This window comes from Carettochelys insculpta, chromosome 11, assembly GCF_033958435.1.
Source record: "Carettochelys insculpta isolate YL-2023 chromosome 11, ASM3395843v1, whole genome shotgun sequence".
NCBI classification, from domain to species: domain Eukaryota; kingdom Metazoa; phylum Chordata; order Testudines; family Carettochelyidae; genus Carettochelys; species Carettochelys insculpta.
This window is the reverse complement of record NC_134147.1, coordinates 15,818,392-15,837,427: the sequence shown is the minus strand read 5'-3', so window position 1 is coordinate 15,837,427 and position 19,036 is coordinate 15,818,392. Positions and strand designations below refer to the sequence as shown.

The 19,036-nt window shown below is 42.8% G+C and overlaps 1 protein-coding gene across 1 annotated transcript in view; it reads left to right on the top strand.

The window, feature by feature from the left end:
• Nucleotides 1–19,036, top strand: part of PHF2 (PHD finger protein 2) — a 192,611-nt gene that overhangs the window by 114,497 nt on the left and 59,078 nt on the right. The window contains exons 3-5 of the mRNA XM_075004894.1: nt 11–125; nt 9,001–9,161; nt 14,478–14,619. Coding sequence (XP_074860995.1) covers nt 11–125; nt 9,001–9,161; nt 14,478–14,619 — 418 coding nt within the window. The remainder of the gene's footprint in view (nt 1–10; nt 126–9,000; nt 9,162–14,477; nt 14,620–19,036) is intronic.

Here is a 19,036-nt window from a genome sequence, read left to right as displayed (position 1 = left end):
TCTCTTTCAGTGAAAAAGAAAAGAAATTGGCATAAGCATGATACTGGGCAGTCAACAGAGGTCAAACCTGTACAGAATGGGAGTCAAGTCTTTATAAAGGAGCTACGAAGTCGAACTTTTCCAAGGTAGGTTATTCAGCTGTATACGTACAAGTGTAAGTGCTGTGAAAAATGTGGTCAATTATAATTTGTGCTGAAATGGAAGAGGAACTGTGGTGAAAGTCTTTGCTTAGTTTATATATGGCACAGGGAAAGGAGTGATTGAAAGAGAGTTCCCCATGTGAATGTTTGCCATGTAAAGCCCTAGTTTTAAGCTGATTTCACAGTCTTTAAGTCTTTAGTGATTGTCATTGTAGGTAATGGCCCAAATTCTCTGCTCATTTACCTTGGAGCAGCACTATTAAAGCAGGTGCATTTCCCAGCTGGTTAGGTCCAGGTCCCTACCCAAATCTGCAAAACTGGCTCTGAAGGGGTCTTGGGAAGAAGTAGCATTTAGAACATTGGTGGGCAATGATTTTTCATGGGGGGGCACTCCAAGATTTTGGTGAGTGGTCAAGGGTTGCACTTTTCTGTGTTGTTAATGGAGGAGGTGAGGAATCTGGGATGGAGGTGGGGAAGAGAAGGGAGCTTGGGAAGGGAAGTGGGCTACAGGAGAGGGTGTGGGGTCTTTGAGGGAGTTTGGGTGACAAACCCCCAAAGTTTTTTTTTTCCTCTATTTCTAAGTTGAAACTTTTTGCCTGCTTTACAATGTACAACTGAGGTGAAATTGTGTTACTGAAACTTGCCTAAAGCTATAAGCTGTGTGCTCCAGGAACCCAAGGAGCAATTGAGGTCAGAGGAAATAGGGTGGGGAAAGCCAAAAAAAAAAAAAAAAAAGAAAAGGGGATGAAAATGGTATTCCACCTTTTTACAGTGGGCTCATTTCATTTCCTGTGTTCCAGGCATAAAGAAAATTAAGTTTGTCAGCTTGGTTTGACACTTTCATTTTGGGTCTTTACCAATTTTTTTTCCCCCTCCCCACCAAACAACAAATCCATATCTTCCCAGAGCCTTGCATTCAGCAGGAAAAACAAAACCTCTACAGTACTCTTTTAAAAAGTTGCATTTAAACTCAGCATGCTTGTCCCATAGTACATGTCAGGCAACCAGGCTGGGGAGCTGGGTGGAGCTGCTTGGAATGTGACAGTGGAGACCAGTCTGGAGGCAGGGCTGGTGGGAGGCTCTGATGCTTGGGTCCATATTTAGGCACTCAGTGAAGCATGTAGTGAGGAGATGGGCAGGTGATTATTTCATCAGGGCTCGGTAATATGTATTGTGACTGGCCTGTCATAGAATCATAGAAGAGTAGGACTGGAAGGGACCTCAAGAGGCCAGCGAGTCCAGCCCCCTGCCCTCATGGCAGGACCAAGCACTTTCTAGACCATCCCTGAAAGCCATCTATCTAACCTCTTCTTAAATATCTCCAGTGATGGAGATTCTACCACCTCCCTTGGCAATTCGTTACAGTGTTTGATCACCCTGACAGTTAGGAACTTTTTCCTAATGTCCAACCTGAACCTCCCCTGACTGGCTGACTGGGATTCAGCTCCCGTGTTACTAATAACAAAGTAGCATTAAAATGGAAAAAAAGTAAATCCCATACCTTTTACGGGCCTCAACCTAGCTGATAAGGTCCCTGGTTCTGAATTGTGGCTGGCAGCTGGTCTGGTAGATACCGCACTTCTTTTGCAGAGTTCCTTCCTTTCTGTAATCGTCCGTGAGCTCTTACGGGACTGAATTAATTGATGACTTAAACAGGCATGTGAGTGATGTGTGAAGTCGCCCTGGGCTGTGGTGTAAATGTAAGGTTTTAAGTGATAACCAATCGGACATTCATGGGGTGAATAGCCTGAGCAGGGCCGTAACTAGCTAACTTTGCGTCCGAGGCAAGAATATAAAATTATGTCCCCTCATCTTTATATATTCATAGTAGTTATTTATTAGTTAATATTCCTATATTACTTTTATGTGCCCCCTCAGCTATGTGCCTGAGGCAAGATCCTTGCTCGCCATACCCTGGTTATGGCTCAGAGCCTGAGTAGAATTGGTACGCTGAGGGGAAGAGCATGGTGTAGCAGAAGAGTGGCAGGAGGAAGAATATAAAGCACTCCCAACCTTTACTTTATTTTCCAGTTTCTTGTTACTGTTTCTGCTACATCTCTCCCATATCCATCTCCTTAACATGAAGATCACCCTCATTTTGCTTTCCCAAATAGGAGCAAGTTGCACATCTTCTATCTCTGACATTCTCTTTAAGTTCTGTTTACACCTACAGTGTAATTTGAACCACCCAGGAATTTTTTGGGACATACCCCTGCTTACACCAGTGACAGGTGAATATGATTCATTACATTGATTCATTAAATTTCATAACTCCACCTTTTGCTTCCTGCTCCTATTTAAGTTGCTCCTGCTCAAGCTCACTGATTGCAAAGAGTTTAGGGGGAGCTCATCTTCACCTAAGCATCTTACCTCAAAGCATCCTTAAAGCATCAAACCCTCCATGAGCTGATACCACCTCATCTGCTCCCCATATCCATCTGGGACTAATAGCAAGTAGCAAGCACTTAATTTCTCCGAAGGCCATTTCTGCGAATCTGCTCGTTGACTCACTGCTTTGGTCCTTAGAGAGCAAGCCTGGAGATTCAGATCTATTTGCATATGAGCAGCACCCAGGTGCATGAAAAGCCCTGTCTTTGAGCCCTGGCTTAAACTGTGTCTACCAAGGGAGGAAGATCTGCTACATGAACACATTCCTGGCAACATAACGTATGTGGATCTGGTAGCATCAGAAAGCAGGTTTTTGTGTGTGTGCACTTTCTGACAAAGTTCTCTTCTAGAGCCCTTACCTTGCTGTGCGCATTCTCTCCCTCTGGGTTGTTCCTGAGAGGAATTATTCAGTTAACCACTTGACCATCTTCCATGGATTTACTCAGTATTCACAACTGGCCAGAAGGCTCCACAAACAGCCTGGCTTCTTAGGCTGTCTAGTCTCGCCATGGAAGACTGAATGCTTAGGTTTGATTTTTCTGGTGTGCTGTTTCGTGCACGTTCCAGGGTCAGTGTGGACTCCGGAACTCCTTGCCAGCTGGTAAGGATTAGGGTATGCCGATGGGAGGAGCACTTTTGTCAGCATTCTGCAGTGAGGACAGGGATGAATATCGATAGCTGCTAAATTGATCTTTAGTGCGCAATTGACATTGCTAAAATTGTGTAGCAGCCGTTAAGCGTAGATCCAGCCTTAGAATGGGGATCTCTTTTTCCTATTTGTATTTGTTCTCCAGGCATCCACTCCTCCAGACAGCTGGCTAAAGGCTACCTCACTGAACTTCTCCAGTACGAGGTCTCCCACTGGGTTCAGAAATGCTGGGGAAAGTTAAGAATTCCAGAACCTCATTCAGAAATTCACTTGGCATCAGATGTGTGCGCTGTCTCCTGCTATCCATGGGCAATAAGCCAGTGAAATCTGATCTCAAAAATCCACTCACCATGTACTACCCCCCTCCAGACCCTGGCACTCACATGGCTGCATCATTTGAACTGATGAACCCCATGATGAGTTAGAGCAGCAAAGAAGGGTGGAGAACAAATGATAGACTCTTAGGACACTAGAATTGGAAGGGACCTTGAGAGATCATCAAGTCAGGTCCTCTGCCTTCATGGCAGGACCAGACGCCATTTTAGATCATCCCTAGCAGATACCTATTCAGTCTGCTCTTAAATATCTCCAATGATGGAGATTCCACAACCTCTCTAGGCAATTTATTCCAGTGCTTAACCACTTTGATAGGAAGTTTTTCCTAATGTCCAACCTAAAGCTCCCATGCTATGATTTAAGCCCATTGCTTTTTGTCTCATCATCGGAGGTTAAGGAGAACAATTTTTCTCCCTCCTCCTTGTAAAACCCTCTTAGGTATGTCAAAACTGCTGTCAAGTCCCCTGTAAGTCTTCTCTTTCCAAACTAAACAAACCCAATTCTTCTAGTCTTCCCTCATAGCTTCTCGAACTTTAATCATGTTCATTGCTCTTCTAAATTGCCATGAGAGGTTGTGGACCCTCTCCAATTTCTCCACATCTTTCTTGAAATGTGGTTCCCAGAACTGGACCCAGTGCTCTAGTTGAGGCCTAATCAGCACAAAGAAGAGAGGAAGAATTACTACTTGTGTCTTGCCCTAACGCTTCCACCACTCTGCAAGGAAGTCCAATGAGGGCTATATACATATAGATGGAGAGATGCATCTCATAGAGCTAGAGGGGACTTTGGAAGGTCATTGAGTTCAGTTCCCTGCCCTCTTGGCAGGACCAAGCACCATCCTTTTTTTACCCCTCCTTCCTTTTAATCTGTTTTGCCCCAGATCCCTAAATGGCCCCCTCAATGGTTGAGCTCACAATGCTGGGTTTAGTAGGTCAGTGCTCAAACCACTGAGCTGTGCCTTCCCTCTGTGTCTTATGCATTAAGAGTGAGAAGCTGCAATAAATTGAGTAAGTTGTTCTGGACGTCACCATGTCAGTAGCAGTGCTTGTATCTTTGTGTATTTCATTCAGTATAGATCTATTGCCCTTTTCTTGGTTACCATATGAAAACATCAACTGTTACTAATACAGTCAGCTGTAGTTCAGAACTAACACAGAAGAGGGCAGTAAAGCATTAGTCTCAAGTGTTTCTGGAGTTGTATGCAAAGGTCTGTAATGTTTCCTCCCACGCTCCAATCAGTGCAAATATGACTCTTCCATTTGTGTTATGGCTGTTGCAGTGTGCCCACTCGGTCGGGGAGAGTAGCTCTATTGATATATGCAGTTGTGTGCTATTAAAAATATTTTCATGGACTTCAAGAATATTCATACTTACTCAAGTAACTAATTTTCCCCATTTGTCTAGGTAGACTCAGAGGAGAAAATAGCATTCATTAAACATTTTTCCTAGAGCGCTATTACTATGTGGGGATGTGTAGGCATGGAGTCTTTAATCATTGTCACAGTAATCATGCCTTTGAAAGTGTTTGCTAAGTTATTTTAAGAATGAGACGCTCCAGAGGTTGGATTTCTGAACCTTCTGAATTTTATCCATTTAAACAGAGGCGCAGGTTGGTATAATTGTTGGTGGTGCCCAGAATGTGTTCAAATCCTGCATCTTCACACCTGCTTCAGGCTCTGGGAGGGAATTTGGGGTGTGGGCTGTGGCAGAGAGTTGGGGTGCAGAAGGTGCTGTGGGGCATAGGGAAGAGAATTTTGGGGTGCAGCAGGCAGGCTGCCCTGGGGCTGGAGTGAGTGCTAGAGAAGAGGTCTCCCCCTCAGCTCTTCCCACGCTGGCAGCAGTGAGCTCTGGGGGAAGGGCCAACCTCTTCTGTTCCCCCTATCACGACCCTCATCCAACCCTCCCCACCCTCCCAGGCTGCTGCTTGGGAGATCCAGCCAAGATAACTCCTACTGAGAATTGCTTTGGAGGCTGCTATGCACGCTCCCCCACCTTCTACAGGCACAGCAGCTGCCCCCTCCTGTCCCCCAGCTCTCCCCCACCTGCCCAGTCACCTCTCGTATAGCTGGCAGCAGCAGTGGCTGGGAAGAGAGTGCAGCACAGAGCAGCAGAGGACAGCTGACTGCTGCCCAGGGTTGGCAGGAATGCTCCAGGGAAGCTCATGGAAGTGGCAGACAGAGCCAGGGGAGAGACCCGGCAGTGAACATTGCTGGAGCTGTGGCCCCACACCCAGAATATTGCTGGAGCCCGAGTACCACTGTCCCATGCCACGCATCACCCCGTATTTAAATTTGGTCAAACTGCTGCATTGCATCAGGTTTTTTAAAGTGTTGCGGAAGCATCTTAGGGTGTGGCTGTGAGATTGAAAGAGTTTAAGTGAACAGTTCTTCCTCGGGTGCCAGAACATTTTCAGTATTGGCCTCTTTCAGTTGGAGTGTTTAGCACTCTAGGGCGACATCTACAGGAGCCAAAAACTTCGAAATGTCCATTTCGAAGTTTACTAATGAAGCACTGAAATACATATTCAGTGCCTCATTAGCATGCGGGCGGCCGCGGCACTTCAAAATTGATGCGGCTTGTCCAGACGGGGCTCCTTTTCGAAGGGGCCGTGGCTACTTTGAAGTCCCCTTATTCCTATGAGCAGACTAGTGGAGACACATGTAGTGTAGACAGACTAGGCTAGTGTAGACACGGCCTAGATGTGTCTGCATTGAGCACTGACAACTGACTATCCTGCAAGCCCACTGAAAGGGGTTTATAAACCCAAAGAGTTACTCTGAATGGCGCCAGCAGTTTTTATTCCAGAAGATGTTAGCAATACATTTGATTTCAGTCTTATGTTTATAATTGGTGAATAGTAACAGAGAGGAAGCCATGCTAGTCTATACACTATCAAAACAAAAAGCAGTCAAGTAGCACTTTAAAGACTAGCAAAATAGTTTGTTAGGTGAGCTTTTGTGGGATAGACCCACTTCTTCAGACCATAGCCAGACCAGAACAGACTCAATATTTAAGGCACAGAGAACCAAAAACAGTAAGCAAGGAGGACAAATCAGAAAAAGATAATCAAGAGCTGCGTCTACACGTGCACGCTACTTCGAAGTAGCGGCACCAACTTCGAAACAGCGCCCGTCGCGTCTACACGCATCGGGCGCTATTTCGAAGTTAACTTCGACGTTAGGCGGCGAGACGTCGAAGTCGCTAACCTCATGAGGAGATAGGAATAGCGCCCTACTTCGACGTTCAACGTCGAAGTAGGGACCGTGTAGACGATCCGCGTCCCGCAACGTCGAAATTGCTGGGTCCTCCATGGCGGCCATCAGCTGGGGGGTTGAGAGATGCTCTCTCTCCAACCCCTGCGGGGCTCTATGGTCACCGTGGGCAGCAGCCCTTAGCCCCGGGCTTCTGGCTGCTTCTGCGGCAGCTGGGAATCTATGCTGCAGGCACAGGGTCTGCAACCAGTTGTCAGCTCTGTGTATCTTGTGTTGTTTAGTGCAACTGTGTCTGGGAGGGGCCCTTTAAGGGAGCGGCTGGCTGTTGAGTCCGCCCTGTGACCCTGTCTGCAGCTGTGCCTGGCATCCCTATTTCGATGTGTGCTACTTTGACGTGTAGACGTTCCCTCGCTGCGCCTATTTCGATGTTGGGCTGAACAACGTCGAAGTTGAACATCAACGTTGCCGGCCCTGGAGGACGTGTAGACGTTATTCATCGAAATAGACTATTTCGATGTCGCAACATCGAAATACGCTATTTCGATGTTGGCTGCACGTGTAGACGTAGCCAAGGTGAGCAAATCAGAGAGTGGAGGGGTGTGGGGGAAGGTCAAGAATTAGATTGAGTCAAGTATGCAGACGAGCCCCTATAGTGACTCAGAAAGTTCCCATCACGATTTAAACCATGTGTTAATGTGCCAAATTTGAATGTAAAAGCAAGCTCGGCTTCTTCTCTTTCCAGAACGGTGCGATAATTCTTCTTCAGTAACACACATACCTTTAGGTCATTGACAGAATGGCCCATTCCATTAAAATGTTGACTAACTGGTTTGTGGATCTGGAGTGTTTTGATGTCTGTTTTGTGCCCGTTGACCCTTTGTCTGAGGGAATTAGAAGTCTGTCCAATATACAAAGCATCTGGGCATTGGCTATGGTCTGAAGAAGTGGGTCTGTCCCACGAAAGCTCACCTAATAAACTATTTTGCTAGTCTTTAAAGTGCTACTTGACTGCTTTTTGTTTTGATAGTTTATAATTGGACTGTTGTAGTCAAATTCAAACCTGAGTAGAGTTCTGGGGAAAGCAGTTAGCTACCTATTCACAAAGAGACTTCATTTCCATTACCCTATGCCTTCTAGAATCACTGTAGTCTGTTCAAGGTGCATCTAAAATGCTATTCAGTTAGAATGGGAACATTTAACATGCTGCTTGAAAAGGAGGTAGTGACTACACAAAGTGCTGGGAGTGGAGATCCAGGGTTCCCGTTTGAAGCTGATAAATTAATCTAAAATACTTCAGGGTTTATTACTATTCCTGCTTTGAGGTCGTCTTCTTATATGTCAAACTTTTTGACCTGATTCTCAGAGGCCCTCAGCACTTCTTACAACTCCCATTCTAGTCTGAGGAGCAGCTGTGTTAGTTTATAATCCGTAAAAACAACAAGGAGTCCTGTGGTACCTTAAAGACTAAGAAATTTCTTTGTGCATAACCTTTGTGGTTTTTATGCCTATGCTCAGGTATATCTGTTAGTCCTTAAGGTGCCACAGGGCTTTTTGTTGTTTAAACTCTCATTCGAGGTGGTGGGATTTTAGGAAAAAATATCATAATATGAGTGGCAATAGGCAAAGTCCTACTTTTTGTGACAAGTAAATAACTCTCACTACAGTTCTTGGGCAGAATTATACCTTCCTCTGGAAAATTTACCTGAGAAAAGTTGTATATTAGAATTGTTGGATAAATAAATAAAACTAAATGTGGGAGGGGGGAGGGAGAGAGAGAACACAGCTACTTGCTATTAAAAGGATGTCTATGTATATTATATTATATTATATTAATATTATATTATATTATGATCAGCTATTAAACTGAAAGTTACCAGATCCAGCATGCAAAGTTCATATTCAGTTTTATTTGACACATTGACTTCAGTAGAACCATGACTTCTCTCCTATTGTTTCCAGTAGCAAAATTCACATTAGACTTTGAAAGATGTCTCAGGGAATTGTGTGTTCAGTTTCCATTGCATTTCAGTGGGATTTGGGCACCTAATTGCCACATGCTCCTTTGTAAATCCCAGCATTTCGTCCATAGAACTAGAGGTCAAGGACATTGTTTTTTTGAGTGATTCAAAGCAAGAGGTACAAGGGATAAATGGCATCTTACTGTTTATAGCAACTTGTATATAATGCTACACTTACCCTGTCAGTAAAGAAATAAAAAAGATGCTGAATTTGGATGTGAAATATCTTAGTGTGGTGACTGTGTTTGTGGTTCTAGCGCTGAAGATGTGGTAGTCAAAGTGACTGGAAGCCAGCTAACGCCAGAGTACTTGGAAGAAAATGGATTCACAGAACCTATCCTGGTTCTGAAGAAGGATGGCTTGGGCTTAGCGGTACCGGCACCCACGTTCTATGTCAGTGACGTTGAAAACTATGTTGGTAAGTATTTGTCTGAGAGTGGTGTAATGCTTGTGTGCTGTTGCTTAGTCATGCTGTGTCAGCCTCCTGCTGTCATGGACAGAGCTGCACAGCCAGCTGTGAGAGTTCTCTCGGCTGCTCACTTCCCAGGATCAGACATACTTCTCCTTGAATGCTCAGCCAGCTCTGCTGTCCAAATCAAAGGGTGACTGGTCCATGGCTGCTCCTTCTCTCCTCCTCTCTTTGCCCCCATTGTACAAAATCATTGCCACTGCATCTCTGTAAAACTTGAGGAAACCAGCATGGAATCAGGCCTCTTGGGGCTTTGTTTGCTTTTCCTGATACTTATTTAAAACAAGCTCCTTAGAAATGCTTTTGAGAAGAGCCCCGCCCCCATCCCTCCGCTTCTTTGAGGGAAGGTAGGATTTGATGGGCCAGGTCCTCAGCAGGAGTAAATCAGAGTCAGCATCGCTGATCCCATTTGCACTATTTGAGGATTAGGCTCATAATGTCACTGGCATTGGTCAGTGAAAACCAAATGAGGGGGAAGGGAGGAACAATGAAATAATGTCAGGTATTCTTAAGCATTGTCAGGAAATAAAATGGGACAAGAGCAAGTCCCCTTTAAAAATCAAATCTTGCCTGTCCTGCATGGACATGCCAGCCCTGGTGTTCGGGTCCATTTGAGCTGGGCTTGGAGCAGGGCCTTGTTGGGAGGGGCAATGATGACTGTATGCCACCTTTGTGCTCCTTGCATTCCCAGGGCTGGGGAGGGGGGGGTCCAACATCAGCTATATTAGCCCCCAAAGCTGCTCTGTCTTCCTGCAGCCGATAGTGGCCCAAATAACTCTTGCGTAGCTGGGGATTACTGGAAAGCAGCGAGCTCTGGTCACCTCCTTCTCCCATTCAGCACCTCATGCCCTAGGGCAGGGGACACAAACCAAAAAAGCATGAAGAGTCATTTTTTCCAATTCAGTTAAAAAAATCAATAATTCAGGAGCTGCAGTGTGTGTGAATTACAAGACGATCCTTAATAAACAATATTGAACCATACTTTGGTAATCCCTGTTTTAAGAACAGCACACACAATGATTTGTAATGTGGTACATGTTAACAAACGTTTTGCATATTCTATTTCCTCACACTTCATGTGCATCTTTGTACCACTGTCTTCCTGACTTTTGCTCCTGAACCTTCTCTCTCTCTGTGGAGGATGCTAGGGGGAGTTATCCAACATTTTGAGATCGTGTATCGTTTGCTATTTAGGTATGAGTTGTTCATTTTTGGGCTTTTAGACATTCACTGTTTATCAAAAATAATCAGGTTTTTTTTAACTTTGCAATTATAACATCAGGGCTGTGTCTCCACTACAAAAATAACTTTGAAGTTGCTTACTTCGAAGTACAACTTTGAAGCAAGCAACATTGAAGTTGAGCATCTACACGCACCTTACTTCGAAGTTCAGTTTTGAAGTAGGGCACTACTCCATTCCTGGGAATGGAGTAAGGACTTCAAAGTTAACTTCGAAGTAAGGGAAAATGTGTGCAGACTCTCTGCTGCCTACTTTGAAGGAGTGCCTAACTTTGAAGTTAGTTCCTAGTGTAGACACAGCCCAGGAACCACAAAGAAGTCCTCAAGGAGCTGCATGCAGCTGTGGAGCCACAGGTTGCAGACCCCTGGCCTAGGGGTCCCCCAGGCTGCCCTATCTGGCCAAATTTAAAGCTGCTTTGTGTGAATGGAGTAGTGAAAATGGTGTGCAGGAGAGTTAAGGTTCCGTCCTTAAGGGCTTGATTCTGCATTGCCATGCCACTTGTGCAATCACTGGTACAAGGGCAAAGTGGACATAAAATACTTCCATTGGGACTTAGTAGCATTTTATGCCTGCTTTTTGTAGGCAAAGTGACGTCACAAGATGGAAGGGTGCTGCCCTAGAGCTTCTGTGTCACTTTCTATAAGATACTGTAAGTTTGCCAAGTGACTTTCTCTTTCCCCTGTAGTGCAGTTCTGTGTGCTTGTTGGCCGCCACCTTCTGTCCACAATTGGCTGCATCTAAATGGTGTTAGTGTACAAAACGTTCTGGCTTAAAATAGGACCCTCAATCTGCAAGGAAGAAACCCAAACTTCATTATACAGTGGAAGCTTTTCATTACTAGTTAAATCACAATTGTTTCCTGGGAAAATCCTGTGTGTTAGACAGAGTGAGAGCAAGGTTTTTCTGTTGCATTCCAGAGCACTCTGTTCCAAGAAGCTGTCGTCATGGTATTGAGAAACTGGTTTGCCAAACGATGTCCTAACTAGAGCTGTCAATTGCAGTTACCCCACGTGATTAACTCAAGACAAATTAACTCATTAAAATTAATTCTGTGATGAATTGTGGTTTTAATCTCACTGTTAATAATATCATCCTATTTAAATTTATCATAAATATTTCTGTATTTTCAGATATGTGCTTACAATTACATTGCAGAATACAAAGTATACAGTGTTCATTTTAAGTTACTATTTTGATTACAAATATTTGCATTTTAAAAAGATAAACAAAAGAAATAGTGGTTTTCAGTTCACCTTATACAAGTACTGTAGTGAAATTTCTATTGTGAAAATGCAATTTGCAGATGTAGAACTTTTTACACAGCTGCACTCAAAACAAAACAACATAAAACTTCAGAGCCTGTAAGTTTACTCAGTCCTCCTTCTTGTTAAGCCAGTCTCTAAGACAAAGAAGTTTGCTTACATTTACAGGAGAGAACGCTGCCCATTACATTTGGACATCTCCTGAAAGGAGGAACAGAAGTTTGCATGACACTGTGATAGCCAGTATTGTAAAGTCAGATATGGTAAACCTTTGTTTGCCCTGTCATGCACTTTGTAATTGAAATTGGTGTGTTTGAAAATGTAGAAAAACACCCAAAATAATACATTTAAATAGGTATTCTATTATTGTTTAACAGTGCAATTAATCATGATTTTTTAAATTTGACAGCCCTAGTCCTGGCTGGCTAATACCATCTCCCAATGTATTAGACATTCAGCAAGACTGTGATCATCTGCATGTATGAGGCACTCCAGTTTGCCCCATGTAGCCTCTTAGTGGTCAGTGTGGTTGAACAGATAAGTAGGCTTTTTGTAGTTTCTATTGCTAATTCACCTGCTTTGTCATGTTCCTGGTTATCTGGTTGACTTCCTTGAGTTGTCTCCAAACTCCAGCCTGGTCAGGGCTTTTCAGCGCACACACCTCAGAGTGATTGTTTTGAGACATCATCAAAGAGCCACCCTCAACCCCACAGTAGGAGCTTTGTAATCATTGCAAAATTTGATCTTCTTGCCTTGAAGACCCACGCTCCTCTATCTGCCTCCAGCCTCTTGTCTGCCCTTCCACCTCACCCTGCTGCACCACTTGCTTCCTTTCGTTCCTCTCCACTGCATCTGTGTGGACGCTGCCATTTTCATCTCTAAAACTTCAGTTGTTTGGGGGTGTGAAAAAACACACCCGAGTGACAAAAGTTGTGACACTGGAAAGTGCTGATATAGGCAGCGCGATAAAGCTACCACTCCTCTTTCAGTGTGGGGTTTTTAATTGCTGGGAGAGCTGTCCCCTGTCACAGTGCTGTGGAATGGGCAGGGTAGACATACCCTCAGTCTGTCCAGCTCCCAATGCCACATTGACTTTCTATCTTTCCCTATAAAAATGGCAAAAATGTGCCCTTACTTCACTATAACCAATAAGCTGCTGACAAGTCCCCCCAGTTACCATGTTCTGTTACCAGCCCTTGGCGTTTGCCTTGTCTGCTGTTTCTCCCTTGTCTTGCACCCTCTTCCCATATAACATGCCCATTGTGTAATGGTTGAGTGCACTGAGATAATTGCATGAACAACAGCGTATTGAAATAACTTTTAGTTTACTATAATTTGCATTCTCTAATGCACTGGAAACATATTTTTGCTTGTCCATCTGCTGTCCTTAGCAGATTTTACTGTGTGACCTGAGTATTCTGTAGCATCTGCTGGTTTTCTCCCAGGCTCTAGCTAAAACAATCCAGCCTCCCAGCATACAAAAAGCTCTGTAATAAAATGCCAAAGAGGAGAGGAATATGGGCTATTTAATATGCAAGCTGGAACTGATTTCTATAGAGAATGGGACAAATTTCTGGTGTAACATTAGTATAACTGGCTTTGGGGTTATACCAGGGAGGGATTTAACCAATTGCCTGGAAGGTTTCCATAGGACCCAGAGTCTATTTAAGAAGCAGCATAGGAGAAAGCAGTTTGTGAAAACCAAGGAGCCAGACAGGTTGTTACTCTGTTGGGCTTATGCACTGAGAGCCATGTTGTGACTAAAGAACAGATTTATTCTGTATCTGCCAAAATGTGAAAGCTCTAAACAGGGACCTTGGGAAAGAAAATTAAGACTACACACATAATATTCCCTGAAATATAGGCTAGCAGGGTCACTTTTCAGAACAGCAGAATAGAGAAAATAGTAACTTGTTAGCTTAAAAACGGGCATTCATTAAGGATTGTTACTAAAGCTCACGCGGCTGATACTTTCCTCATTCACACCATTTTTACCTGAGTAGCTCCACCAGCTTCTGTTGAGTTACGGCTGCTTAGCATTAGCACTGGAGTTCTGAATCAGGCCCAGTTTCCTTTAGATTAAAGGCAGAATGGAAGTTCTGGTGACTTGTTTTCTGTGTTTGAGAAAAGATTGATTTTTATTTTTTTTATTTTTAGTAGTCTTTAAAAAAACAAAAAAACAAAGCAATACTCTTTTAGGGGCACCTGTTACTCCAAATGACTTGACTTAAGAAATGGGAACAATTCTGTGTGGCCAGTCTTCATCAGTAACTAACATATGGTTCAGTTTGCCAAATTAAAAATGTGTTAGAATAACATTAGGAATAAGAAACAATTGGGAAATGAGCTGTGCTGTATGATATCCCCACTATCCTTGTATCATACAGTGTGATAGGAAAATGTCAATATTAGTTAATCAAATAGGTTTGGTTTAGCAGAGCTATTTCATTGTGTCTTTCCATAGGATTTTGATTATACTACTGTGGAAATTATATAATGAAATAAGTAGAGAGATTAAAACTAACCTAAGCTTAATCTTTTTCATATGAAGTCTCTTAAAATGAAAAGCTCAGAGGAGATAAATACAAAATCTATTGTTAATATAACCTTAAAGTTACATTTGTGAATGTGAAACAGTTGAGAAAGGCAGAAGTTAAGGTGCTTCTAGAAACTTTCTTTCACTCACTCCTTGTACAGAATGGGCCTAGTCCTGCATTCCTAGTAATCCAGAACTCCCATTTTCCTCTTACATTCATGTCTTAGGACCTGAGAGGAGTGTTGATGTTACCGATGTCACCAAACAGAAAGACTGCAAGATGAAGCTGAAGGAGTTTGTAGATTACTACTACAGCACCAACAGGAAAAGAGTTCTCAATGTCACTAACTTGGAATTTTCAGATACAAGGTAAGAGGCAATATGGAATTACTGCCCTTGGAGACCATATTGTCCTAAAAGTGGTGGAGTCTTGAGTCCCGTTTGGCCTCTCTTGCAGGTTCCCTGCAGGAGGAGGCGCTGTGGTGTCAGCTTGCTGATTTCACAGTGGGCTTGTCTACACCAGCTCCCTACTTCAAAGGGAGCATGGTACGTAGGGTGTTGAGAGTTTATTAATGAAGTGCTGCAGTGCGTACACAGCACTTCATTAAGCAAATTCCCCCCCCACGGCAACTTCGAAGTGTTAAACTTCAAAGTGCCGGCTCGTGTCTAGCCGCGGTTCACCCACCGGTACTTGGAAGTGCCTGGCGTACTTTGAAATCCCTTTACTCCTTTACTCAGAGTAAAGGGGCTTCGAAATAGACCGGGCACTTCAAAGCACTGCCGGGTTAGCCGTGGCTAGATGCGAGCCGGAACTTCGAAGTTGAACACTTAGAAGTTGCCATTGGGGGGGAATTTGCTTAATGAAGAGCTGCATGTGTACCACAGCTCTTCATTAATAAACTCCCAACACCCTACTTACCATGCTCCCTTTGAAGTAGGGAGCTAGTGTAGACAAGCCCAATAAGTCTGATTCTCTGCTGCCTTGCCCCTTGTGTAGTCATTTAGGATTCTCTTTGTGAGAACATTTTAGCAATTACACCGGTGTAGTTATACAGCTAAAACTCCCCAGGTGGATCCTGTTCTGGAGTATGAATGCCTTTTTTTCAGTGAGTCTTAATTCCCTCCCAAGAGACATAATCTAAACCTAATATGACCTGGGGAGATATACTGGTCTTATAGTATCAGCTTAAATTCCCACATTTGGTTATTCCAAATTTTTTTTTCCATGTAGATAAAGCTGTACACCATAACATGCTACTAGGTAAAAACAACAGCACTGTACAGTCACTTTGCATAAACAGCTATGCAAGGTACAAAGCAGTGGACCTTACACATTTCTGAGATCACATTGGATACTGATATGAAAGTAGATGATTATTGTCTGGATGACAGAAAAAGAGACCAGGCAAAAGCATAATGAAACCACAGAGAGATGTAAACTTTCATGGATAAAAATACACGTTGTCAGATGCAACAATTTATACATGATTCCTCTGACAAAATGAGTTTATGCACATGAAATCTTATGCCCAAATAAATCTGTTAGCCTTTAAGGTGCTGCAGGACTCCTTGTTGTTTTTGTGGATACAGGTTAACGCAGGTACCCATTTGATACATACACAAGTGTGTAGATTACCAGAGTCCTCCACATGAACTTCTCAAGGGATGGAGTTGGGGTGGGTTTGTGTCTGAGAGGACAGGAATCTTCAGAGACATAAAAATTGTAATTAGAGAAAAATTACAAATGTAAGAGCTCTTCTGGACAAGTGTCTAGTTTTGAGTGCACCAAGCAGATTGTCAATGTGAAATTAATAAATAGCACAGTCACTAGCATATTTACCAGGCATTGCTCGGTTCCTTAACTCAGGATTTGTTTATTTTTTTAATATAAAAGGAAAATGCACATGCTTTATTTAAATGATTTGTATTTTTCGAAGATACAGTGTTAATTTTATTATTTTAATTTTTGTTTTGGATTTCTTAAGAAAAGGAATTGTTAAAATGTTTCTGTTTTAATTTTTTTAGTACTTTTTTCAATGGGCATTCCATCAAGTGTCTTTTTCTTCATCCCATCATTTGTTAAGTTTTATCAAAAAAACATCTATTGTCAATTTGGTTTCCAATAACACTTCTTTCCTGGTGTTCAAGTCTTAAGTATTGGTTAGCCTGTGGCAAAACAGAGCCCTTCTCCAAATTTCTCCCTTTGATGTTTTTTCTGTAAGCTTTACTCAGAAGCCATCCTATTCCAGGTTCATCCTATTTTTGTGGCTCATCTTGGTGCAGTCTCTTTCAACATTTGCACAGTGATGCCAGACTGTACTTGCTTTCATGATTTTTTTCTCTTTTCTGTATTGTTTAATGAGAAGCAATCCCATTTCAGGTGCACTCTGTCTTCCTTGCACTACCAAACTTCTCTTTTGCTTTAAATTATGATAAGAGAAAGTTGCATACCGAATTTGGTGGTCCTAGCGCTTATCATTTAGGAGGAGTTCTTCATCAAATAGACAAACTCTCTAAAATACATCATTTGGGGTGCATCATTCATCTACTATCAGCCATGTGCTTCCTGAATTCTTTACTTCAGAGCAAGGGAGAGCGAATAAAGGACTTTTGCACTGTTAGTAAAGTGTTTAGTTGAAATCTTTTTGCTCTTGAATTGAATTTACTCTTACCACAATACTGAACCTTACAGAATCAAAATATACGTCCTGTTTCCAAGCCTATAAGACTTTTTATTTTATTTTTTTTTAAATTTAACAAAACCAGAATAAAAAGGGGAAAATGGTCTTTGGACATCTGCTTTAAGATGAAATGCAAAGCATATGAAAGTCAATGGAACTTGAACTCCTTGTCACTTCATCATGTTTGAAAATGTTACCATCAGTCTGTTTTCCTTGCTTATAATTTTGTGTGTACCCTTAAGAGCCAAGTACTAAAATGGTGGGTAGGCAAGTCATTGACAAGTGTTAATTAAAGCCATCATAGGCATCTGCAGACACTGTGCCAGATTCTGATTTCAGTATACATGTAAAAATTCAGTGCAACTCCACTTGGATTAAACATTATACATGGGAGTTATTCTGGTTTATTTTAAATCAGGGATTAATGAGAGTAGGATTAAAGTGAACATAGTCTGGGGATTTCATAGATGATGCGAATGCCTCTGCTGCTCTGTTTGCAGGTAACCTTGTTATCTGTGTCTAGACTGCAGGCTTCCCAGCTGCAGATCTCTCAGAAGGGATGTGTCAACAGAGGTGGTTTTCCAACATTTGGTCCTGTGTGAATGGGCCAAATGTCAGAAAAGCCTCTCCTGACAGAACTGTTGGGAAGAGATATGTAAATGTGTTGCACGGTTTGCGTATCTTTTGCGGACAGCTCTCGGCAGTCTAGACACAGCCTTTTGCTTCAGGTCTGTCCTGACTTTGACCTTGGGTGATGGTGATGCTGATTTGAGCATGGGTGTTTGTTAGTTGTCTTGAAATATGTATGCCTGCCAAAGCACTGATTTGAAGCTATGATACCGTAGCTATGTGGCAAACCAACTGCAAAATTTAGTGATTGAATGAATTTCTGCTTTATAAGCCTCTGAGGTGGGGAGTCTCCCATTCTCTGTCACGTTTCATGTTGAATTTCATGCTCTTAACAGCAGGCCCCCGAATAGTGGGGCAAAAAGGGCAGTTTCCCCTGGGTCCCTTTGAAGTATCATGGCAACATTGCTGTGCATGGCAGTGAGGTGGTGGCTGGGAGGGGCCCAGCACCACAGTCCAGGTGACACTGAGGTTCTGAATGCCCCTGGGCTTCCACTTCCACCCTTGGCCCCACCCCTTCCAGGGCACTGAGTGGGGCTCCCCACCTACCTTGCCCCTGGCCCATGGAAGCTGTTGACCCCACTGCTTAACAGTCTCCTCTATGCCTGAAAGTACAAATTTAAAGCTTTTTGGTTTATGTAAACATATTCAGGATTTGGAGTGAGATTCTACGCCAGGTATAATTTCAGTGGGGGAGATTAATTTATGCTGTTCTGATCCTTATGAGGCCACATGAATCTTTTAGATTTCTCTTATGTTGCTGGATAATCTAGACATTATGTATAAAGAAAGGGTCACTGGGAAAAGACCACTATACTACACAGCCTTGCATGGTGACAAGTATCTGAGGGGTAGCCGTTTTAGCCTGTCATTCATCTGACAAAGCGGGTCTTTGCCCACGAAAGCTAAAGCTCCAAAAAAAAAACCTGTCAGTTTATAAGGTTCCACAGGACTTCTCATTGTCTTCACTACACAGAAAATGATGACTTTCAGGAGAAAAATAAACAGTTGTAATTTTAGGAGAACATCTCATCTTGCTGAAAAGATAAAACAACAATTAAGAAAAAAGGCTGAAAAATAATTGCGAGTTCATTTCCTTCAATATCCATCATTTTCTCACCATGTATTTACGGTTTTAGTGATTTGATCTTGTTTCCACATGGAAAATCTAAAGTAATTTCAGAGGTCAATGATTATAAGTATTTTCAAGAAGGGTTTTACAGCTTCCTACTTTTGAGAGACAACAGTGATGGGAGGTTTTTATTGCTACAGACATCACTCATATTCTGCTGATTTAGACATCAGCTATCAAATATTTTGTTTCTCAGCAAAGATGTTGACATCTAAATTGGCTCTCAGACATCATCGTTCACTGCCATTTTAACCGGAACGATGTTATCAGGCTCTGATGGAGAGTACAAATGGCACGTGTGGCAAGTGGGAACATAAATTTTAGATTGACATTCAGAGCCTCTCAT